This window comes from Vigna umbellata, chromosome 3 (assembly GCF_029865625.1).
Source record: "Vigna umbellata cultivar VRB3 chromosome 3, Vumbellata_1.0, whole genome shotgun sequence".
In the NCBI taxonomy this organism is placed as follows: domain Eukaryota; kingdom Viridiplantae; phylum Streptophyta; class Magnoliopsida; order Fabales; family Fabaceae; genus Vigna; species Vigna umbellata.
Window position 1 is genome coordinate 2,438,082 of NC_142167.1, and position 26,699 is coordinate 2,464,780.

Below are 26,699 nucleotides of genomic sequence, written 5' to 3' on the forward strand. Positions count from 1 at the left end.
TTATTTGAAACAGACATTCTTGCACAAGCACAATCAATCAGTACACAAGTTTATGGTATGAAAAAAAATCAAACAAAGTCATACCAAACCGTATTTAAAAAAATTCAAATAACAATTATTTTAAAATCAGTTATGTAAAGTCCATATTTTACACATATAGATACATTGAACTCATAAGAAAACAATGTCATGGGAACCAGAAAAAGTGCCGAACAACTTATTAAGCAGAAAATTATCACCATAAGAGATTGAAACAGAGAAAAGAATAAATCAGATGCTATATCCCTATTTTACATAGAATGTATCAGCTTCCATTACACATATTCAGTTCATGCTACTGAAAATTGCATCTAGCAATGCACATTGAAAACACTCACTACGCAAGAAATTAGGTCAAAATCCCCATGCTCACAGGAAAGACGCCAAAAAGAATGAAAACAAAAAATATTTTGGAATCTTAATAATTAATACAAATAAAATTGGCTGAAAATTTCTCTAAGCTTACATCATTTAAATGAATTACCCAGATAGCTACTCAGAACAGTGCATATAATTAATGGCAACCGAGTAACTTCTCATGATGTTAGACACTCAACAACAACCATGATCTGACAAGGCAGAGGGAAGAAATCAAAAGCATTGGGTCCTTGTCCCAAATAACCTTGACCTTCACCTGCGAGGATCTTCAGAAACAAAAAAAGCTCAAGAATGTCGGGCATGGAATGATTGCAGCATCGTTGCCTTCTCTCATGTGAATTGAGTTTCTTCATCTGAATCAAACAAGTTTAGAATTGGAGTGGGGAGAAAGCCGTATCGGTATTTTACATGATGCAACAGATTTAATAATATCAACATGTGGCAAAAGTCATCCAACCAAGCCATATTGAGTCATTCCTGCTTAACTGGGATGTTTCCTGCCACAGAAAGACACTAATAAAATGAAAGGATATCAAAAGAGCTGTAATTGGGTAACGGTAATAAATGGCCGGCATACGTAAATGAAATGCGAATACTACTTACCTTTCAGCATCAGGAAGATCTTAAATCTTTGTCAATCTTTTTTGCAATTACGGCCACATTTCTTGGCGATATGTTTGGATCAAATATCGGCAACAAGCAGGCTTCTAAAGCACTGCCTTGCTCTTGAAGAAACAATAGCCTATCAAGTAGAATAAGAGTTTCCAAAAGAGGTCCTAAAGCGGCTCTTAGAGACCAATAAGGTCCTACAAGATCCTGTACATAATTGGTAAATAAGTACTATATACTTTTTACTTTAATTATATGCAACCAAAAAGAGATGTGAAATTGTTTTCATTAATAGCAAATATCTCTGTAAATACAGTTCAAACAAATTATTTTAATTTAAAAAAGAACTTTACTTTTTAACCAAAATTGTATGTCCATGATGGTATCAAGAAAACACAATCAATGAACACATTCTATAACTTAAAACAACATATTCTACAGTCTGTCTATTTATAGATTGCGTTTAAATTTCTCCCTATTAGAATATTAGATTATCTTAGAACATATTCTATACCTTAGAATATTAGATTATCTTAGAAGATAATCTTGTGAATGTTTTTTCGTGTTTCATGATTTGTTTTCTTATTTGATTGAGATTATGAGACTGGAATAGAAGTTAAGGCTTTGCATCTTGTATCACATCAGTATGCACAAGACAATATTCTTAGGCTTTATTATTTATTTTCCTCCTATTCCACCCACCTTCTCAGTCACTTTCCTAGCCTCAATGTCCAATCAAAGCCTAGCCTTTTATCACCTCTGTTTGCCACCGTCCCATGGCTGTTCAGTTCCTTGGAAACTGGATTGCGTTTAGTGATAAAATCTGACAACCCTCCATCAGGTTTGATGTATGTGAGCAGTTTCTTGGGGGTCTCTGTAGTTTGTCGTTTTTTGTCCACTGGCTATTTTTTCAATAGGATGACTTTAAGGAGATGAGAAGAATCATAAAGTTACATCATCCAACGGATGATGAGTGTAATACTAGTGATGACTTTTTGTCCATCAACAACCAGAGTGACTTATATTAGCTGCAACTTCCCTAGCTTGTCTTAATCCCGAATGCAATGTACCCATATCTTCCTTCTCCAATAGATGTTGTGGCATCATTGTAGTGTAATTTTAATTCATTCTCTCTTCATATGTATAATTTCAAGATCTTTTGAAGAACGTGCTATAAAAGCTGCTTCATGCAAATAGCTTTTCTGTCAGACCCTACATTTTGCTCAAAAGATGGAGAGAAGCATCTGCCTAGTTTTGCAATGTTCTACCATGTTCCAGAGGTGTTGCCAAAGAAGCTACACACACTCAATGCTAAGTCAAGAGCATTTAATGCATCTTGAAGCTTCAAAGAATGCTCAGATGCAAGAAGAAGCAGTAGAAGACCCTTATTGTGGCTACAAAGGATTTGTAATGAGTCTTTTCTTTTCGAGCTCAATATATAGATCTCTTTGAAGAAGGAAGGTTGATAAAAGTCTTGTAACAAGAACGAACACAAAAGCTTTAGCTATCCTTAGCCTATGTAGTTGTGAGGAAGAACATTCTTCGTGTTCAGGGGAAACCTAAATAAATGAACATGTTGTTTGTTGGGTGTATCGTGTCACCCATTATCAGGTCGTTATCAGACCACTCATAAATATCTAGTGTCATACTTGAGATGTATATGCCTCGGCATGAGGAGGTTGTGTTGAAATCATACATTGGCTTTAGATAAGGTAGATTTACAATATTATATATATATGACCTTATAACCCAGTTTTGTAAGGTTGAGTTAAACTTAAAGTCTACTTCTTAACACGTTATAAGACGTGACGTTGGCGTGAAGGGGTTTTGTTGGGAATCATACATCAACTTCAAATAAGGTAGATTTACAGTATATATGTGGGTGCAAACCTCACCTTACAAACCGATTTTGTAAGGTTGAGTTAAGCTTAAAGTCTACTTCATAACACGTGACCACTTTTAGTGAGCAATCTAGTAATCTTTTTAGATCATTTCTTTGTAAACCTTCTCGTTTAAGTCAAGAGTAATTACATTCCAAATAATACTCGAGTTTGGAAAAGAGTGACTGCTATCCCAAGAATACTCTACCTTAGCCCAAAGTGGTTGCATTCCACAGAACATTTAGTCTTAGTCAAGAGTGATTCTGTTAGGACACAACCTTCTATTACAAAGGTCTATTAAAGAAGAAACAAGGAAAAAGGAAAATACAGTTGTTTGTTTTAATTAAAACAACTGTAAAATCTGATAGTAGTTATAGTTGTGGTTGAAGGGCAGTTAGGTATATATAGGTGGTTTTGTGTCTGGGGGAGGGGAGGACAGGAATAGTTTTGTTGTGGGAGGCTGTTGGACCCTTGAAGTGCCAGCGGATGTATTGTGAACATTGTGCAATTGAAAGAAATATACAAAACTCAGTTTTTCCATTTGAGAATTTCTTTTGGAAGAGTTTTTGAAAGTTTGAGAGGCTGTACAGGATTAGTAGCATCCTGTGTGAAGGGAAACATTTTCCCTTGATTGTTTTCTTGTACTCAGGTTGTGGTGAAATAAAATATACATATTCAGTACTGCACGTTTTGGGTTTCTTTCAATCAAGAAACCTAACAATTTCATTATATATATAGACAACATTGTTATCATAGTCAGTGATAAAGAGGGTATTGTCCAATTAAAACAATATTTTACTCAAAAGTTTTAGACAAACCATCTTGAATACTTGAGTTATATTTTCTTGAAACAAAAGTTGTACAGTCCAAGGATGGTTTGAGAATTTCTCAACAAAAATGCTATGATATCATCTTAGAAAATAGATTTTAAACTTATCTCAAATTCAAAAATCCAACTTGTAAGATAAAATTTACATCCATTTATATGTCATAATTTTATCATATATCTTTAGTCGATGAGATCTACAACATGATGCATGAGGATAAGGAAATGGACACAATCACTCAAAATATGTCTGTCTTCTAACAATTCTCTACAATTGTAGATGTCTTCCTGCACCGAGCCTTATTCCTCCACAGGGGCTACTACTGTGAGTCGGGATTTTCACCAAAGTCCTCGCTAAACATACAAACCATCACAATTTGCCACCACAACATACCATTCACCATAAATAAGAATTAAGTTTCAAAAAGAGAAAATATCTGAAACCTAACTAGTCTAAGTAATAGTGAAGTAAAAACAATTAACATAAAAAAACATGTAATATTAGTTCTTAAACTATAAAATGCACTCAAAACATTGTTGCCTATAGTCAAAAGTTAGGCATTCTCAACCCAGCAATTATTCGTTTCAATCAGAGACTCAAACAGCACCAAATTCAAATCCTATTGATTATAATAATATTTTAAAGTAGCAAAACAGAAAACCGTATACAAGCAACAAGAAAACTGCTATAAAAAAAAATACAGTACAAGACAGAATAAAGAAAAGATTTACTATCACTAAAATGACAATAGGCTGAATAACAAAATAAACTGAAATTGACATACAGCAAATGGTTCTGCTTCCTTCCATATGCCTTCAAGGTTTATATCATGTGAATGTTTAATTCCAAGATGAGACAATCCAGACTGACAGAAACTCTCAAAATGTAAAAATTTGCTATCGGATTTAATCCCTTCACATTCAGCCCTTTCAGTACAACGAATTTCACTAGGTAAGTTCTGTATCGCTGATATTGAACCCAAAGTCCAGTCTGTAACACATTGAAAAAGCACAGTACCAGGTGACGTTATTTTAATTGAACAAGTGCAAGAAGACCTTAGACTGGTTTTTCAGTTTCAGACAAGGATTACCAAGTTTTATTTATTAAATAATTAAAATTTATAAAGATGAAAGAAACAAGTACAAAGAACAAACTAAGGATATCCTCCTATAAGAGAAAAAAAAAAGAGAACTAAACAGCCAAGACAAACCAATGAGCTAAGTAAAGATGCAGCTGGGATGCTTCTAAAGGGGTTCTCAATCATAAGAGTCATAAATTGTAAAAAAGAATAAGGTTCAAAATTTCAAATACCAGTCTCTGATACTAAAGGAGCATTGGGAGGGAACTTTTGTGTCGTGTGGCAAGTACTTCCTTTAAGATGCAGCTGGGATTCTGCAGATCTCCTCTGATGTCGCCGACGAAGAGCCTTCCCTTTACGCCCAATTGAAGGAGTAGTCATTACAATATCCGGATAATATTTAGAAAGAACCTTCAGGAACAATATATATTTATAATTAACAGGAGACATTGTGAGTTAGGGGTAGATCCAATGTTAATAAAGAATCATTGAAAAAACAGGTGTTATATCCACCAATTGTAGCACAATGCATTAGTAGAATGAATATTATTCTCAGATGGTGGACAAAGTTTACCTCAACATCACAATCAACCTCACAAAACAGATTTTATGGTGAATTCTTGACCCACTTATATATTATATTTGGTCATATATCCCCACATTTTGGTCATATCTCTAGTCGTTGTAGGATTCCCCACACCCCCTCACACGATAGGTCCAACAACCTTAGTTAGGATAGACTTTAGTACCCTCTTAGAAAGTGAACTTTAAACCTAATTTATCTTCACAAAACTGACATGTGAAGTTTGCACCTATTTTTATACTATAATGTAGTCATATCCCTTGTCAATGTGGGCTCTCCAACAAGTATAATATATATATATATATATATATATATATATATATATGTGTGTGTGTGTGTGTGTGTGTGTGTGTGTGTGTGTATACACATAACTATTTTCATGCATGTTTTGTATGTGTATAAACGGGCTACTCATCAGCTCTTAATGTTAAGCTTTAAAGCTTGGGTTCAACTCATTTAAATAATCCAAGCCTAATTGAAAGTTCGTGTTTGTTTATTTAACTAACAAATGAGCTTGAACGAGACATTAACAAATCAAACCCAAATAGTTCAAGAATAGCTTGGCTCTTTTGCAGCTCTATGATAGACAGTGAAAACTAGAATGAATAAAGAATTCATGCCTCTGCATGATTTCATTCATGTACATTAACGAATGTAGCTATCTACATTTTTTGCTAAAATTTTAAATTAATAAGATGAAGAGGATTGAAAAGGTAAGTTACCATTTAAAAATACAAAAAGAAAGTTAATATTTGGTACCATTTGAAAAGCAGCCCGAAAAGCATGCAGCTCAAAGTTGTGAATGCCAGCATGCATGTCCAAGCTCCTCCACCTCTCTGCACTCTAACAGGATAAACATAGACAGTGAAGCAAATTTCTCTCACATGACTTAATCAAGAAAACTTCAATATCACAAATACAATTAGCAACATAGTAAATTTACAAGAAGCAGATTGTGGATAAAGTAGTGACCAATTTACATGCAATAAGATCAAGTACCTGGCAAGCCAGATCACGTGCACTTTTTCCAAGTGAGAAGCTAGTGGATCTTACAGCATGACTCATTGGAAATCCACACTGAGATTCACCATCCTCAATCCTTTCTTCAGATAATAAATTGTAACAGCAACCGAGACTAACAACAGCTTTAACATCTTTACACTCCAAGAAAGTCCTAAAAAAATGAATCCAAGATTTACAAGCATGCAGAATACGGATAATATAGATTATATAATGAAGTAATACAAAGAAACACCAGCAATGTCATAAAACAATTGGTTAATCATTAATTTTTTTTTCCCACTGGGTAATACAAATAATAAAGTTAATGAAGTAATTAAATGTGAAAGATGTCAGTCTATGACATCCTATACTTATTTTGGGACAACCCAGAAAAAAACCCAATCCAATTAAAGAAACTATAAACAATTTAGTTAAAAGAAATGGTTGAAAGAAAACACATTTTGAAACTCACTTTAGCATAGTCACCGAAAGGTCACCGCAGGCATGAAGGCCAGCAAGAACAATTGAGGACTTTTTGTTTGCATAGCTATGCCAATGAAGTTTCCCTAGATCTTCTTGATTTTCTGCCTTTAACCTGGATTGCTCAAGATCATCTCCAGTCAAAGATATTTCAACCAAGGTTTTTAATGAGTCAATGGACAATACGTTACATGTGATTGTCCTCGGCACATTAAAACTCCGAATGCCTGATCTAGAGCAAAACAAATAAGCACAAACAAATTTTCATAATGACAATAATTAACTGCCAGGTGTTGAAATAAAAATCACAATGAGGTCAACTTTAAACAAATACATAAAGTTTATCTGAACTACTATTGTCGTCCCCAACACATACTAACATCCCCACGTTGATTTTTTTTATTTCAAATAATAAATTCATAATGTGAAAATCAAAGCTTACAATATAAAACTGACCTGCAAAATATTCACTCCTTGTATTATCATATAGTCAAACATTTACTCTCTACTATAAGGTCACATTACAGTAAATAAGATGAAGATTGAAGAACATACCCAGATTTTATCATCTGTGATGTATAGTATTTTTTAATCCGTTCTGCCCGTGCATCAGTAACCCTCCCATGATGAGAACAAGCATCAATTGCAATGACAGGATATTGATACTGAAAGCCAAGTACTTGTGCAAGATAACCCTAAAAACATAAAATAATATGCATCACATATAAATAAAAGTAAGAAAATATAGTTTAAATAAGTAAGCAAAAAGAAGCAAATTCAGGCAACAAAATCATCAACAGGCAAGAAAAGTTTACAAAACTTCTCAATCAATATACAGAATTTTCATCTCTGATAAGAACAGATCTGACAGACAGTAGAGAAGACAAAAACTATCACTAAATGAAGTCACAAATTAAGCTTGTTGTGAAAAAATAGACTTCCATTTTGTTAGAGAAAAGGAGAATGATAGAAAGAATGATAGAAGGAATGATAGAGTATGGAAGGTTTATTATAGAAGGAACAATAAATGAAGGAGTGTGTCAGTGGAAAAGTGTTTTGAAATAGTTAAATAAATGAAGCAGTGTCAGTAGGAGTAAATAAAGAGGTGTGTCGGTGGGAAAGTGCTTTGGAACGGTTTCCGTGGGAAGTTGGTCTATATATTCAGACCAATCATATTCTTTGAGCAGACTGTTCTTTTGAACTTAGTTGTAAACGAGTGTTAATTTGAGTGAAAAGATTGAGTTTCCTTTGTATTCTTTTTCTGTTTTTTTCAAGCAATAGAGATAGAACGAACATCAAACAAAATCTTGGAAGTGGAAAAGGAGAGCATCTTAGAAGTGGAGAAGAGAACATCATGGAGTGAGAGCCACCATACACTTTTGGAGGAGACAGAATGCACCTTTTTGATGATTTTGTGATGGCATACCCCCTAACCATGGCCAAGTACATTCAAGAAGATTTGAGGTCATTTGTGGAAGATGGGCCTGGACTTTTTCTCTTGGCCATCTTGGGCCATCATGGAGCTTCTAGTAGAGTAGGAATAATTTGGATCTTGTATTTTGGACCAAGTACTCTAGGATTTATTTGGGCTTTGTATTTTGGGCCAAGTAGTGTAGGGTTTTTAGACCACTTGGGTCAACAAAGGTCAAGGCCCAATTTTGACCCAAAGTGGACTTCCATGAGCTTAGGTTGACCATGTGGTCAAAGTTTTAACCTAGTTTGGTGGACAAGGGTGTGTGGGACATCTCATGTGAAAGTGGCCACGTGTCATGCTCACATTGAAGAGGATTTCTCATAGTTACTGACCATATGTCAATCTAGGAATGGAGAGGATTCTCCATAGGCAGTGATCACATGTCCTCCTCCTATTGGAGAAGATTTTTGCCTTTGTCTCCAAGTTAAGTCAAGGTAGTGCTTTTATGGTTTTGCTTCTACATTTTGACCGCAACATTCCCGCCATAACCCGTTAGGGTTTCCTTTATAACTTTATAAAGGATTTTTGGGTCACCAATATTTTTTGATACTCGTCCTTCATTATTATTACCCACAGTTGTTGAACCTTCCAAGTTTTCTCAGGCCATTAAAATTCCTCACTGGGCTGCTGCTATGAAGTCAGAATATGAGGCTCTTATCAATCAACACACCTGGGATTTGGTGCCTTTACTTCGTGGTCATCAGGTTGTTGGTTGTAAATGGGTTTTTTGCATCAAACAAAACCCTAGTGGTAGTATAAACAAGTACAAAGCTCGTCGATTGCCAAAGGCTTTACTCAAGTTCCTCGTTTTGATTACAAAGAAACCTTTTCTCCAGTTATCAAGCCTCTAACCGTTAGACTTATTCTCTCTCAGGCTTTAACATATGGTTGGGATCTCTTTCATTTGGATGTCAACAATGCCTTCTCTTAGAATTGAGAGAGAAACTGAAAATATTTTATTATTATTGTTCACTTAACCCTAATACACATACTACCCTATTTAAAGGATAGTAGATCAACATAAAAAAAGGAAAAACATAAGGCTCCTAAAAAGCCCACTAGAAAATACATTATATTTCAACACCTTCCTCAATGAGTCCCTGAATTGTTTTTATGAGCCAAGCCCCTGGTTTTCAGGCTTCTGATAAGACTTTGGTTTGTCGCCTGAACAAAGCAATTTATGGCCTGAAACAGGTGCCTCAGTAGTGGTTTGACAAGCTCCAATCCAGCCTTATTTCTCTTGGTTTCCACTCCACCAAATTTGATCCCTCTTTATTTTTCTGCACTCAACATGGTCAAACTTACATCTTGGTGTATGTTGATGACATTATTATCACGGGCACTTCCACTTCGCTCAGTTGAACAGCAATTTCTCCTTCAAACATCATGGCAGACTTGATTATTTTTTGGGTATCGAGATTAATTATGAGGCATTGAGGCAACTATCACCGCATCCGTGGATTTTAAAAGAGAATTACTTTTAACCATGCAATGTCCCTTGATTTGTCAAACATACATAGGGTTCATATCTAGTTTACCATAACTGTAAGCAAAAGAAAATGAATCTACACCTGACCAGCACCAACATCAGCAATGGCATCAGCTCTCACACTGCTTGCAACTGTACTTATAACAGCAGAAAGAATTTCTACCTGCACACATGAAAATCTTCTTATATGATATATTGAACTGCAACCAATTTATTGATCAAAAGGAAAATGACATCCACAACTCAAAATTCGTTTGCCAAAAATCTCATCCCAAAGAGAACCTTGACCTTGTAAATTCTTGGAAAGACAATTGTAAAAATTTGATAGCCAGGGACTCACTTCATGTTTTTTCTTTACATTCATGCCCTGGGCAATAACACCATTAAGTGAAGTCATCTGCAGGCCAGGTAATGCCTGCAAATATAGAACAAAATTTATACGAATCAAGATATGACATACAAAACCTTCTCGAGCAGAAATCCCAGACAAATATAGCTTGTGTACAAAAAGTATATAAGATATTTAAAATGATTTTCCTACTTTGAAGATCAGAAAAAGTAATCTTGATTATTTCAAACCTGCATAGATTGTCATGGAGAAAAAATAAAGGCAAAAAGTTGGGCATATAAAATAAAGTGTGCAAAGGCATCATAATATAAATAACATGAAGGATTGCAGCTCAAGGATTGATATAACCAATAAATTGAAGGTTCAATAATACTTAGTCTTAGAATTTAGGTTTGGATCTGACTCAATCCCCACAAAACTAACTTATAAGGTGAGGGTTGTCTAAGCTTTATAAGTTCAACTTAAAAACTATCCTTAATTGATGTAGGACTAAATCAACCACCCTTGAGGTTACAATTAAGGGAACCCCAAAGAGACTAGAACTAAGGAGGGATAGGGTGATTAAAACTAAGATGGATTTTCTGTGATTATAGATAGGGCAAGGATGAAGAGATTAAAAGAGTGACAAGAAGCATAAAAAGACATAGCATAGATTTTATGGCTTGTATTTTGGCCTTTAGTAGCATAGGTTGTTCATAGGCTTATATTTTTTGCCTTTCTAGTTTCTTTCTCTTAGTTTGGTTGTAGAGAAGCTTATATATTCTTTTTTTCTTTAAAGTACAAGCAATGTGAGACTTCACATAACTTGAACAAAAAGAAGAAGAAAAATAAATAAGTTTTTCTCCTTTAGTTTGCTTGTAATGCAAGTTACCTCTTATATAGTTTTATTTATGAACTTTAGGCTAGTTAGGTAGCTTATATACCTTTAGAATGATGTAGAATTGAGAAATGTGGGACCTAAAACTTGTTTTAGAAGTTACATTTCAGATTTAAGGTCTCTAAGTCCCACATCCCTTAGTTTACTCAACCTTCTTCCTCTCCTACACCTATACAAGCAACCTGAGGCCTCCTTTGTAACATACACCTAAGATTTGAATGTAAAGAGTGTTTTGCATTCAATTGCATTATTTTTTTGAGATAGAATTTTGTCTCTTAGTATGATGGTGTGGCTTCATTTCCCTAAGTTTCCTTTCCTTTCTCTCTTTCATTTTTAGTCTTTTAATTTCATTTCTTAATTATTCTTCTTTTCCCTAAGTTTCCTTTCCTTCCTCTCTTTCATTTTTAGTCTTTTAATTCCATTTCTAAATTATGCTTGTTTAGTTCTTTCTTTTTTATCTAAGCATGTTGATCCATATCATTTTCCAACAACTAGTCACCAAGTTTTCATTAGCTCAAATGGAAAGTGCATGAGAAAATTCAGTGTAAACAAGTCCAATTGACACTCTCATAATACAAGTAGCACAAGATAAATGAATAATATGCATTGCCACATAGAGCCCCAACAGTAAATCTGTAATCAATGGATTCTGTTTCCCGTGATAATATAATAGTAAGATACAAAACAACCAAACAGAATGTGTAAGCCCTTTCATTAAATATTTAAATTTCAATCAACAAGATCTAGCCCAGATTTTACCATGGTAAAGGTGAGTAACAAGGAAAAGATTACATACCATGTTCATATCTGCCTGATCTTGACAAAATACCATAGACCTTAATTTTAGGATGAACTCCTTCAGAGAAGTTGGCCATTCATCCTGCCACCAAGTTTTTATTACATGCACAGAGAAAATATATCATATATCATTATTAACAAAGGAGAACATGTACCCTTCCAAAGTCAGAAAGATGCAAACATGAGACAGAGGACAAGCATAAGAAGAAAAAAACATAAATGCAAAAAATAAATCCAATCCTGCAGCATATCAATCTAAGAAAACCCTTAAAAATAACTGTTCACTAAATAAATACCGTGAAAGCCAAATAAATTATTTTGTCCCAAATAAGCAAATAACTTCAGCATAAGCATAGTAGCCACTTGAGATAAAAATAAGGAAAAGAAAATTTATCAAAGAGCTTAATTCCCCTCTCCGAAGTTCTCGTATTTATACTGACAATGGTAGTTCAGATACAATAAATGAGAGGGAAGACAAAAGAATAAGAAAGGTCAAATCTATAGTCCTAGGTCAGCACACAGCAACTTTTCAATAAAGCCAATTTAAGACCTATTCTAACACACACCCTCAAGTTGAAGGTAGACAAATTGTATGTACCAAGCTTGGAACAAATCAATTCAATCCATGGTCTTCTCAAGGATTTTGTTAACACATCTACAAGTTCATTAAATCCAACGAACTCAATACAGATTTCCACAAGCAAAACCTTTTCCCTAATAAAATGATAGTTAATTTTTATGTGTTTAGTCCTCTCATGAAACACAAGATGGGAAGCAATGTGCAGAGCAGTTTGATCATCATCATACATCTTCATTTGATGAATCTCACAAAACGTTTTTACCTATTGAAATGTAATGTATTTTTCTAGTAGGCTTTTTAGGGCCTTTTGTCCGTTGTATGTTGAACTACTATCCATTATAAATAGGATAGTATGATGTATTAGGGTTAAGAAAACAGTAATAATAAAATTTTAGCTTCTCTCCCAACTCTCTAAGTTGGTATCCAGAGCCAACCACCTGAGCTTTCAGTTCTTGTCGTCGAAGCTGTCGTTGACTGTCGCATCTTTTTCTCCGACGAAGTAAAGGGTTAGGTGTGCCTCAAGGAGCACGACCCATCCCTGGTGGTCACCGCTTCATTCTCCTCCCAACGTGCCGTCACGCACCGCCTTCCCCTTGCCGGAACATCACCGCGCCACTACCAGTTGTTTCGCCTCAGTCTCTTGAGTGTGTTGTAGTCCCTGTTTTGTTGTTTCGTTGATAGTAGCTCAGATCTAGGGTTTCTACTCTCAAAATCAAATTTTCCTTCTTCTGTTTGGCCTTAGAATGGCTTCTGGTTTTGGAACACCTCTATCTGCTACTCCTACCATTACTTTTGCAAAACTCGGCTGGAAAAACTATTTATCTTTGTCTTCTTCCATGGAGTTATGGTTTCTTGGTCAAGGATACCATGATCATCTTGAACAAGATATTTCCACTGTACCCGATGAAAAAAAATCTCAGTGGCAGAAGCTTGATTTTCAATTATGCATTGTCCTATGGCAATATGTGGAATAAGAGGTCTTAGAAATTTTGAGACCTTATAAAACATGCTCCTCTTTTTGGAAAAGAGCACAAGATATCTTTGCTAATGATGTGCAACGTCTCTTTGATGCAACTCAAAGAGTGACTTCCCTCAAACAAGCCCATCATGATATGGTCGCTTACATAGGAAAGGCTCGTGCTACTTTAGAGGAATTGAAGAATTTATGTATGGTTGATTCTTTTAGAAGGCATAAACAAGAAGCTTGATAAGTTTTACATGATCCTAATTCTAAGAAGTCTACACTCAGATTTTGATCATGTTCGTGATCAAATATTTGTTGTGATCAAGTCCCATCAATGGACAACCTAGTTACTCGACTTCTTCGGGTACCTACATTAGTTAAAGACGAAAATTCAATTGATGGTGTTGAAACATCAGCTATGGTAGCACCACAAGGAAAAGGAGGAGGTAGAAGCAACCGAGGAGGACGCGGTGATCGTAGTATGCATCCTCAATACAGATATTGTAAGAAAATAGGCCATACTCGAGAGAAATGTTTTTCCTTACATGGATATCCAGACATAGCTACTCATGTTTCCAAATATGATGATCTAGAATCCAGAATTTCAAATGAAAAGTACCAAGAATTTTTAGGTACAAGTCTGGAAAATCTTCTAATCTTGGTCAATCCTCCTCCATGTCCAATGTGTCAACTGCTTGGATATCTCAATTTGTGGAAGGTCATAGTCCATGGATCCTTGACCGAGGTGCCTCAGACCATATCTCTAGTAACATTCCTTCATTTTCTTTCATGTCCTCTTCGAAAATCCCTCATGGTTCTTGAACTTAGTTGTCTTCAGCTATTAGAATGTAAGTCATGCCAATTAGGTAAACACATTAGATCTTCTTTCCAAAAGGATTTGAACCAAGGTGTAATTCTATTTTTTCTATTATTCATTATGATATTTGGGTACCAACTCATGTCTCATATTTTGGTATTTTTTCTATTATTCAATTGGAAATGTCACTCAAATGACACTTATATGTGACAATCAGGTTGTTCTTAATATTAGCTATAATCCTGTCTTTTATGAAAGGATCAAGCACGTTGAAATTAACTATCATTTTATTCAAGAAAAGATTATATATGAAGACATGAAGACGGGCTTTGTTAATTCAAGTGATAAGTTAGCAAATATTTTTACTAAGTCTTTACGAAGACCTAGAATTGATCATATTCATAACAAGTTTGTCACTTATAAGCACAAGATTGAGGAGGGGTATTAAATATTGTTAAGATATTGTTAGTTAAAATATCTTATGCTAGTTACAATATTATGTGTGTTCGGACTTAGTCTATATTTTCCTTTATTATTCTTCATTATAAATATATTACCCAATGTATATTTTCTACACAAGGGAAAGTTAACCCTATTCCTTGTTTTCACTATTTTCAAAATATATGTTAATTTTAGTTTATACAGAAGTTCCTTTACTTCAGTGATTTTGAAGAAGTGAAACCAAACATAGCCCAAATGTCATAGAGGAATTTAATTTTAGCAATGAAAGACAATCACATCGGAGCTATAAAACACAAAATGCAAAGATAACAAGTAGCCATAATCAAATTAAGCAAAGCATCCCAAATCAAATGCTAAAGCTAAGCCTGAGCTCTTAAAACGGAATCAGAAATAATCTATATCAACAAGGCAAGCAAGCATAAACTAATTCAAACAACATTAGGATGCATTTCAGCAAATATAGCTAAACAGTAAACCTAAATTAGAGAAATAAAAATAAATAAATAAGAAAAAGGAATATTGGAAAAAGGAATATTGGAAAAAGCAACCTGAACTGCACCAGAAGGTATCAGGAGAAGATTTTGAACAGGTTCACGACGCAGGCATTCGATCCATTCGGCGTCAACATTCTCCCATAGCCTATCCTGAAATTCAATCATCACCATTTCCTTATACTTAATTAAATTACAAATTAAAAAAAATAGTGAAAAATGGAATTCAGATGAACCTTGAAGAAATTGACAACGTGAGCATTGATTAAGGAAGAATAAGGCGCAAGGAAGTGGATGATGTCGTTGATCCATGCCAGGGTCTCGACAGCGCTCTTGCACGAATACCGGCACTCACCCATCGGACCCAACAGTAAGGGAAACAGCTTGTGTGACACTGTGTCACTGTCACCCTTTCTCCGTTCCGCTGCTAAGGGCACAGTCGGATCGGATGAAATGGTATTTGAAAACAGTAACTTTATTCCACTGTAATTCACTAGTTAATTATTTTATTATTACTATTTGAACTTAATATTTTATTAACATTTTAATTTATAAACTTAATTATTTATAAGTAATTGAGTTTAAAAATAATCGTTTAAATAAGTTGCACTCAAGTTATAACAGTGGTTAAATTACTCCCGAGATTACACGTTTACATTGTGTTTATATAAAAAAATAGAATATAATTTATTTTTATGACAATTTTGAAATGTTCTATGATAAACTTCATTAACATTATTGTATGGGTATTAGTCCAAATTCTTGTTTCGATATGATACGTTGGTTATAAGGTGTGTGTGAATCATTAATACAAAAATTCAATAAAAGTACTCACAATTTAAGTGAAACGTATGGAAATACTATTTGTAGTAATTTACACAAACAAGTTAGAGAAGAACAAATGATATTTTTAAGATCTCGATATAACAAAGAGAAATATAATCCGTGTACGTCCCAATTAATTATTTTTTGTAATTAATAAATTACATTAATTTTAATTTGATTATAAGTACATTTTTAAAAAAATTGTTTCTAATAAAATTTCTAAAAACAACTGTATACTCTAAACAAAATTATAATTATGTATAACTCAGTCAACTTCCCCAATAAATATTTAATCTTAATAGATAAATAGTAAATTGACTTTATTAGTCTACCCACAATAATTTATACAGAATCAAAAAAATTAGGTTTAATTTCAAGCGAGACATCGAAAGCCTTTCAAATAAGCCACCAAAAGTCCTCCAAGCAAAGCACCACAAGCCCTCCAAGCAAGACACCATGATAGTCAATAGAAAACCAAGTTACTTCATCAAATAACCAACTAAAAGCCTTCCAGACCAGGCGAGGCATTAAGTCACTCAAACAAAATAGAAGGAGAAACACAGGTCGAGCACAAAAAACAATTCAGTGTTTAGTGACCAAGTACGGGAGCAACTTGACGTTCTAGTATATGGGTAACTTGACCGGAGTACAAGAGCATATAACAACTCGGTGTGACAATACCTAAGTACATAAGCAAGAACATATCAACATTCCAATGATAGAGTATATGAGTTGTCCACTACCCCAAGTCCAAACAGGGACTGAAGAAGGCGGCCCACCTCTTTCTCAAAGCTCTCAACATAGGTTGTTAGCTCGTTAATCATAAAGTTGGTACTCTCCTCATCTAGACCAACAATATCAGCCTCAAAACTCACAAACCTTTTTATTCAGGTAGATCACCAACACTCATCTCATCCATCTCAGCCTTTGTTATCAATGTCGTTTTCTCGTCCCTTGGTTGCTTGAAGTCCAGAGGTCAACTAAACGGCACGATTGGAACTTTGTACTAACTCTATGTCTCTATTCATTATCTCTCGACCGACCTTAATACACAAACCACCCAAGAAGTCTCACTCGGTGGTCACCTTCACTTCCTTAGATAATAAGCGAATTTGAAAGAAAACACAATAAATGTTAGGACAAGCATAGAGAGAACTCAAATAGCAATGAAGATTTCTTAAAATGAAGTATCGATAAAGAAATCCAGTATAGAAGCAAGTCAGCTCCACCAAACATGCCTTAAATCGACGACCTGCCTAAACTTAGTCACATCAAAAGTGAAAGACGTCTCAAGTCGACCACATAAAAGTGAAGCTCGTCTCAAGTCAGTAGCATCTAAGCAGAGTCTGCTTAAAGTTGACAATACTAAACAAAATCTATTTAAAGTTGACAACACCTAACAAAAACTACCCAAATTGGTAGCTTAGCATAAAACATTTCTAAAATATGCAACACAAGTTGAAAAAATTATTCTTCCGTAACTTTCAAAACAACAAGTTTGACCAGAGAGGACCAATCCATATAATGTAAAATTATTTTCCCGGATCAAAATGAAATATAATGTAAAATTAAAAGTTAAACTTAAATACTGAATTCTATATCAATTCTAGAATTAAGATTATAAAAGATAATAATAAGTCCCAAAATTACAATTTAACTTATAAATTGGAAAAAGTATTCCTTATGTGTTAGTTATGTTCACCAACATGATGATGTAGTGGATTGTCATAACCTAACTCAGGTCTATCTCTTACCTTTCATTGCATGTCCCTGAATTTTTTCATATGCGTGTTCTTTAATGAACAGTAGTCATGCCTGTCTTCAAACTCTTTCCAACTCAAACTTTTTGCCATCAACCATATCCATAAATAATAATAATTTTTTATTAAGTACAAAAGTTACTTTTTTTTTTCATTTCAAAGTACAAAAGTTAGTTCCATCAACCCACACTTGACTGGTCAACAAAAGGTTTCATCTTCTGAATGAAGCTTTTTTGATATGCAGAAATGGTGGCTAGGTCTTCGCATGCAAACTAAACATAATCATGGACCAAACCAAACAAACACATGTTTCACTATCTCTCATCGCTTCTTTACAAAACACAATCAATTACATACTTTACTAAGTTATTGATTTATATCCAGTATTGGATTTAATTATCTTAAGTAAAACGTTAAATTAAGTGTTGAGGATGAAAAAATTAAAGATATTTAACAAGTCAAATCATCATGTAACTCTGTTTAACTTAACAAAATTAGACTTGATTTTTTATGATTGAATCAAATTTAACTATCTCGTCTCAAAGTGAGTTAATCTTTTATAAATGATGTGATAGTTTACGTCACTTGAATTTGGGATTCAATTTAAGGTTGGATTATATTTGGATCAGGTTTAAAAGGAAAGTAAATTTTCTCAATACAATCTAAGATTTTTTTTATTGAATTGGATGATGGATTTTTCAAAATTCAACCTAACTCACATTTTCACTTTAAACTATATTAGAAACAGGTAATTAAGTTTTTCAACATAGTAACCATTCACAAAGTGAATGCATATTTTATATCAAATAAAAATAAATATGAATTTTGGTTATTTTCTCATTCTTTCCAATAATGCTAGCAAGAAAAAGGAAAATAATAATAATAATTTGAAAGAAAAAATAGTTTATGCATTAACTAGAGATAGATATATTATTCAATCATACGTTATATTGTAATTTTGTTAAACTTGTTAACAATTATTTAAAAATTATAGTGACCATGATTTCTAATTAGTTCTTAATTAATGTACACAAATTACAAAATGCACAGAAATTAGGGTGAGGTGAAACGATTGCGTAAATTAAATTATTCCAATAATCCATTATGCATAATCAATCATGTTATAATTAATTATAATTCAAATAGTGATTTGTTTAGATAAGTTTATTGAAAAATGGTTTCTAGATAATTAATTTAGTTAAAATATAATAAAAAGAAAATCAGTCTTTTGTATAAAAACTATCAAAAATATTATAAAGATTTGTTTTCCTAAACATGATGTTATAAACTTAATTAAAGAAAAATAGAATTTAATAATGTTGTATTTTTTCTCTGCCACTTATTATGAGTCTCGAAACATCTTTTTCTTCGTTATCTTAAACAAGTAGTATCTTTTACAATAAGTCCAACTATTACAACAGAAGACAAAATAATGCAAAGTCACAAATGCTACATCGAAAAGACTTAAGAGACTCCAAAACAACGTATTTTAAAGTCATTCAATTAACGAATTGCTTACCACTTTCAAGACTTGTCACGTTCTTCTGTTCTCCACTCTCTAATCATCCATCAGTCGTAGCTCTCTATTTTCCATTCGGATTTTAAAATCTCTCAAAGACAACCATATTCAACTTTTCTTCCATGAAGCTTTTATATATATATATATATATATATATATATATATATATATATATATATATATATATATTATCATTGTAATAAAAGTAATATGTCTAATTTAATTTTAAAAAATTAAATTTATGAAGTAAAATTTGTAATTATTTATTATAATTTAATCATATTTACTTATGGTTAGAAATTCAAGTGTGAGTCCAAGTTTAATAAAAAAAGTAAAGTATTGTATAAAGGTGAAAGATCTATTAATCCATTGTCTTAAAATTTTGAATAAGGAAAGTGATATCAATCTCTTATGTTGTTCAGATTTTATTGATGTTTCCTCATAATTCATATTAATAATATATGATACAATAGATTTAACAAACATCAAAAATAATTTTTTAATTATTTTAATATCATATTCAAGAAATAAAATTTTAAATCTAAATTAATTTCACAAAACCAATAATTTGAACTCACCGTAATGTTATCATTTAGTTTTAGTCTTAATTATAGTTGAGAAGAAATTTCAACCTATCTCTTACATTGAAAACATTAAACAAGAGAATGGCAAAATCCAATACTAAACAACATAATAAATCCTTCATTTATTTTTGTTAAAATATTATTCGGTCTACTCAACTAAAAATCAAAATCTCAAACTCTTAAATTATAATTTCATTATCGTTATATGTTTACATAAAATTAAAATAATCCATATTTAATGATTAAATATAGAATTCAATAAAAATGCTTATATATAATCGGTACATTATAATTTTCGATTATTTTTTTACTATAGTTAATGGGTTGTTAAAAGAATAAATTGATATTGAGTCACGTTAAAAAATAACTTACTCTTAAAAAACAATTGAATTGTTATTTTAGTTTAAATTTAAAAAAGTATTTGTTTCTGAATAAATTCATCTAAACTAAATCGAACTTACAGTTTATAAAAAAAAATATTTAAAATAATGTCCAATAACAATAATAATAGTTTCATAGTTGATATATATATATATATATATTTAAACTCAAATTTCAACTACAAACTCCTAAATATAACTCGAATTATTCTAATTTATTCTTCTATCTCTTTCTTTATTGGCACTGAATTAGATGACATTCCTCCATTTGCTCCCGTATAACGAATTATACGATCATCGCACATACACAAACACAAACAAGTAGGGTGAACTAACATGCAACCAATCATTTATAAAACATGCATAATTACTTTGATACACTCAACAAACCTCATATAATAATTATGTCAGACACCCTCGTACCATCATACATCAATCGCATCGCATCATAGATACTCATCCCACAATACCACAATTACTAATAGACACTCATCTCACAATACTTAATAGACATTCGTTCCACAATACTTAATAGACACTCATTCCACAATACCCAATAGACACTCATTCCACAATATCCAATAGACATTCATTCCGATGATATGTTGATGGGCGGTCACGAGAGGTTATGAACTTGTGATAACTTCTACTTCCTCTTACAAATACACTTCCAAAATACTCCATATCATCCACAAGGTTAGTCCTCAACACTATGTCCAAAACCGGCACATAGACCAGGACCTCCTGCCCCTCTCACCACATAATTCATCCTTCTCTACATGAGACTGGATGATTATTAGAGTATCAGGATAACCTCCAACTACAGGACCCTCAACATCAACATATACACACATACATTACTGAATCTCTCCACGAGACTCATACCGTGCTCATATTCCTCAACTCACATTATACCCTTAAAAAATCTCCCCATAATACTCATATAATGTCCAGATGCATAAATTCAAATCCAATATAATAAAATACAATCATCACAGAAATCATACAAAATGAATATATCACAAAATAAATTAACAATACTAAAATATCACCACAAATGTCACCAGAGAAGAATCAAATGTTTGACGAATCAAACTCACCATAAACGCCAGTACCTATGACTAGTCACAACTTACTGGATTTGACCAGGGTTGCTCTATGATCAGGGATGTACCAACTCCGATTTTTAAGATTCCTCTATCCTACCATCACAATTATAATTCATAATTTCATATCTACCACAATAACATGAATTCATCAGACATTTTCATTCCAACGAGATATATTGCACAATAATTTAACAGGTCATAATCTGTTCAACAAGATTTAAGTTAAAAACTTGTCGAGTAGACTTCCAGGAAAGAGAGGTGCGTCACAATAGACAACTTAAGTACCAAGTCTTTCCTTAGCCAAAGTGTTCCTCAACTAGTTTTAACAAATTTCTTATTTACAGATTCAAAACAACAACATATAATATTAACACAGAAATTCAATATAGATAGATATACAGTAAGCACATATGTTTTTTCATTAACAGTATTCACACAGAATTTCAAGACATGAATAGTAATAAAACAATACTAAATCATAATATAAAAACTTAGAAAGTTTAGCTCCTCTACCTCTATTTCAAACTTAATCTCTTGCTCAGACAGAAAGCTTAAATTTTTTTTTAAACAAAAAGGTAGAAAAAAGTTTGAACCCATGTTCTTGAAATCACCATAATTTTCTACCAATTAAGCTACCAAAATTTCTTATTTAGCTTTCCACATTTTATTTTTACATAAACTTATTATATTTTTCATTCACAAATAAATTTATTACTGCTAGTAATAAAATTGTTACTATTAAGGTAAATATTTTTAATAGATTTTACGTAAACTGATGTGTGAGTAAATGTAATTGCATTCATGTCTTAGTTTAGGTCATTTGCATGCATAATTGCATTCATTGAAGGATTTAGTCATGGATTATCTTTGTTTCGGATCATACATTGGCATTTTGTGTTTTTATTGTAGATTGATGATTCTAAGTGCCAAAATCACAATTTGGGAAGAATTGATGTACCAGATACCAAGATGAATCCAGAAAGTTCAACAACCAAGCTGTAAACAGTCTCACAACCTGTGGAGTTACATGTGGATGTTGCTTCTAAATGGAGTTGCAAAACAGAAAGTTCAACAACTGTGCTGTGAAAGTTCCCACAACCTGTGGAGTAATCTGTGGATTCACGTAAGAAAACAGAATTAAAGCAGAGAAGAACACAGGCAGAGTGGGGAATTTTCCATGGGCTGTGAAAGTTTCCAGGAGCAGTTATTGAGCAGTTAGTGATCTCTTTTATGACTGATTTAAAGAGATTAAATTAAAGGAAAATTGGAGGAAGTTAGGGAAAAGGAAAACCACTCTCCTAAAAAGGAGGAAATTGTGGAAATGATGGGAGAGAGGGAAAACACGTGGAAGGGGGAGACAAAAAGGATTCACGCACAACAAAGGGGCTTCTTCTTCTTCATCTTCTTCTTCTGTAGCTTTTTCAGACTTTTGCTTTAGGACTTCTCTTACATTATGCAGAACTAAATTTCCTTTTGTTAGTGGATTGATGTAGTACTTTGGATTATATTTTCTGAACCTTTTTCAATTGATGTTAAGTTCATTTTAATTATCCCAGTGTTCTATTTATGTTTTAATGTCTATTCTATGAGCAGTTTCACAGTTGGGAGATTGGGAATTGCTTGCGTTTATAAATAGAACAGATTAGATGTTGTCACAATTGGGAAATTGGGCAGGACTAGTTAGTTTGAATTGAGATATGATTGTTCTTCATGATCTTGTTGAATTTGTAATTGGCCTAAGGGATTGGGGATTCAAATTCAAGGGATATGTTTGCCTACTAAGGGATTAGGGGTAAACAAGCTCTAAATAAACTCAAGTGGATAATTATAATTTACACATTGATTGAAAGGGGAGGAAATTATATGAAAAGGTATGAAATCAATTCTCTAACATTGTTTATATCATTTGAATTTCCATCACTTGTTTATGTTCATCATTTCACTGGATAAATTTCATCACTCAAAATTAAGTAAGTTAGTAAACTGGTACTCAACTCATTCAATCCCAGAGGACGATATTTTGTTACTACAATTACGATTGGTACACTTGCCAAACGTACATCATAAACCATTAATAGTAATTTAAATTATAATATAATTCTATCCATCTCCTTGTCTAAAACTTCTGAAATTTATTTTAATTTTGTTATAACCTGCTTCAATTGGTGATTTAATTACAAGTATAACTGATTCACATGAATTGATTATTACAGTTGATTTAAAAATAAATGAACTTAATCTAATTCATTTTATGATACAAAAATTTTGTATTTATACTCGATCTACTACAGATTGATAAGTCGATCTAGGAATGTCTCATGCTTTTAAATAATTTTACATATTTATTATTGTACCATCAAAATGGATTAGCTCAACTTATTATTTTATAATAGTTTAATTAAAATTAAAATGTTCACTATTATCAAAAACTATTACAAAGATACTAATTGAGAATTAACATATCAATTTACATAACTTACAAACTATTCAAACATCATTATCCACTTACATAATTAGAAATAGTAAATAACTATAACAAATAATTTATAAAAAATATAAACAAAGAACTCTAATTATTAATAATAGATTATAAATTAATTCATTTTCAATTCAACTTAAACTTATTTTATTCACAAGTTAAATAAATCAGATCCAATCTAATCCATATTTAAAAAGTTAAATTTTTTCTAACCCAACTAACTCGAATCTATAATAAGTGGATTTGGTTTACATATTAAAACTTATATATATATATATATATATATATATATATATATATATATATATATAAAAGCTTAATCATAATTTTTTTTATTTCAATTAACCGAAAATGAGAGACTGAATTCAACTTATTACTTAGAAATTTCTTGCATAAAATAAAAATAGAATGAAAATTTTCGAAAACCATGAAATAGAAAAGTTGTAGAAGTAGGTTCTTGTTAAACCAAAGAATTAAAGAATTATAAAGTGAAAAAATGTGAGAAGAAAATGAAATAAAAAATAAAAAAGGAGCTTTAGGTATGCATAAATGTCGGAATATTGTCTTGTAAAAGTTGATTAAAAGACATCACTATTTTTTCATTATTACTGTTCCCTTTGTCGGGTTCACTTTTGCATCATTATTTTCACTTCTTGTCTCTCAAAATCACCATCATATGTTATGCAATGAATTGTGATCATCTTCATTTTCATCACAACTTTCTTAAGTCTTTAATTTATGCTCTCTCAATTGTCACTTCGTCACAACAAAAAAACTGTTTTCTATTTTTGGAGGGTGCTGGTTTATGATTTAATGTCTCCAGGTGTTAATTATATGATATTTATAAATAAAAAACTTTATGCATGCAACACAACTTTGAACGCGGAAATAGAGTTAATATGCAAACACAATTTAAAATCAATTTCTGAAAATATGACAGAAAAGTTTATTTAAAAGTTTTTAAAATTGAAGCCCAATTTTATACACACAAACCTATATCTTTCTTCCTAACTCTTTTATAAATTTTTAGGCTTAATACTAATTTTGGTCTCTAGTTTTATTAGGTATGTTCACAATGTTCGTACCTTTTTTGAGATATTCACAATTATACCATATTTTATAAAAACAGTTCAAATAGGTCATTTTTACTTATGGTGTTAAAAACGTTAACGATGTTCAAAGTTGTCTCATATTTTGAATGTTTATTTTAGTCTCTCTTTGGTTAAAATATTTGACAACTTGAACCGTTAATATTTTTAACGCCGTAAGTAAAAATGACTAATTTGAACTATTTTTTTTAAATACAAAACAACTGTGAATATTTCAAAAAATGTATGACCACTTTAAATATACTTAACAAAACTAAGTTTTGGTATTAAGCCAAATTTTTAAAACCGATTTATATATATATATATATATATATACTAAAAAATGTTAAACAAGCAACATGAGACATGTTTGAAAAACCCAAAAAATTCGTTGTAGCAACCTGAACAAAGAAACAGGATGCACCAAATTTTTGATTATTGTGTTAAGTTGGTGAGAATAAGATGAGCATGAAGATAGAATAGAGCAAAATCCATTAACTTATTTACCTGGGTGTTCTGCCATGGCTACAACCAAAGAGACATGAGACACGACACTGACATTCACTATCTTGTGTTATTTTGCTCATTCCGATAATCAGAACTGAATCATATGCCCAATTTTGCGTTGTGAATGATAAAAAACAAAGATGGGTTAAAAGTGTTTCTAACTGACAAATGAAGACAAATGCATGGTACCATCAACAACCTTTCAAACAAAACATGTATAGTCGGTGATATTCACTTGTCTAAACCATTTCTCAACCATGCTTAACAAAATCTTTGTTTTAAAATCTTCTTCTTGTGAAAAAACACGTGATGTGCTAGTTATTTTAATGCATAAGATTCTCTTAACGTTGGTTTGTAAAAAATTATTCCTATTTCGATTCCAAGTTATTAAAATAACATTATCAGAGTGAATCTCTTCATTTTAAGACATTGTCATTTTTAGTTTCTTCACCATTTTATTTTTAAAAAATATCTTAAAAAATTAACATAAAAGGAAAATTTAATTTAAATTGTAAAGGTATATATGGAACAAGTTTAAACTATTTTTTCGTTTTCTTAATAAAAAACTAAGGAAATGAAGGTTCATTTTTTATATCACTTTTCTCTTATAGTTAAAATTAATATATTATTATTATTTATAATTAAGTTTAAACTATTCTTTTTAACGAGGTTAGCTTAGTACTTGGGACTATCACAACTTTTGAAATAATAGTCATGTTGAATGGATTTTTGAATTGATTAGAAGCTAGTCCAATTGATTCATAATTATAAATTATTAATTGAGATAATTTGAGAATTACTTGGTTATTTTTTTTTTGCGAAAGAGTTTTTAGTCTTGTGAGTTTTGAATATAATTGTGATGGATGGATCACCGTGTGTTATTCTTATTTTTCTTGAGTAACTTTCTCATTTTTTGTTTATACTCTAATACTTAGCTTGCAAAATCTTGAAAAGAAAAAGACTATATTATCCCATATCTTAGGATGAAAGAAGAAGCTAATGGATTATGTTAGGAATGAGTGATGAATAAAGTTTGTGGGTGAGTACCTCACCCACAAAATAATAAAAATGGTGAAAGGAAAAAAAAGTTTCATGGAAAAAAAAGTTTCATGGAAAAAAAGAAGGTGAAAGAAAAAAAAAGAGAACAGAAAAAGTAAAAGTGAGAAACAAAATATAGAAAAAGAAGGATAATTGTTTTTTCAAAAAGTGAAGAAAGAAAATAATATATTTGTTTTCCAAAATCTTTGCTCTTTAATTCTTTCTTTTCAAAT

The 26,699-nt window shown here is 32.0% G+C and overlaps 1 protein-coding gene across 4 annotated transcripts; it reads right to left on the reverse strand.

Annotated features, from left to right (window-relative positions):
* Positions 1-248: 248 nt before the first annotated feature.
* LOC124819431 (S-adenosyl-L-methionine-dependent methyltransferases superfamily protein) lies at positions 249-15,637 on the reverse strand. Of its 4 annotated transcripts, none has more exons than XM_088109225.1 (13): positions 15,414-15,637; positions 15,235-15,330; positions 11,862-11,945; positions 10,180-10,254; positions 9,922-10,002; positions 7,432-7,571; positions 6,869-6,991; positions 6,394-6,568; positions 6,154-6,237; positions 5,045-5,222; positions 4,518-4,723; positions 1,021-1,233; positions 249-914 (listed from the first exon to the last, which is right to left on the reverse strand). In XM_088109225.1, exons 1-12 carry the CDS (start codon positions 15,534-15,536, stop codon positions 1,030-1,032), a joined length of 1,569 nt encoding a protein of 522 aa, XP_087965351.1. In that variant the 5' UTR covers positions 15,537-15,637; the 3' UTR covers positions 249-914; positions 1,021-1,029. The 4 variants fall into 4 exon arrangements, with proteins under 4 accessions (XP_087965351.1, XP_087965349.1, XP_047146908.1 ...); XM_088109223.1 differs by having other exon boundaries at positions 249-930; positions 6,869-7,108; XM_047290952.2 differs by having other exon boundaries at positions 6,869-7,108; positions 15,414-15,636.
* Positions 15,638-26,699: the final 11,062 nt, after the last annotated feature.

Bases quoted from the DNA above. Each gene is read 5' to 3' on its own strand.
- LOC124819431 (XM_088109223.1), bottom strand. From the start codon at position 15,536: ATGGGTGAGTGCCGGTATTCGTGCAAGAGCGCTGTCGAGACCCTGGCA. The intron at 6,569-6,868 runs GTGAGTTTCAAA...TCATTTTTTTAG, and splicing joins CTTTCGGTGACTATGCTAAA to GACTTTCTTGGAGTGTAAAG. The intron at 1,234-4,517 runs GTATGTCAATTT...AATTATGTACAG, and splicing joins AGGAAGCAGAACCATTTGCT to GATCTTGTAGGACCTTATTG.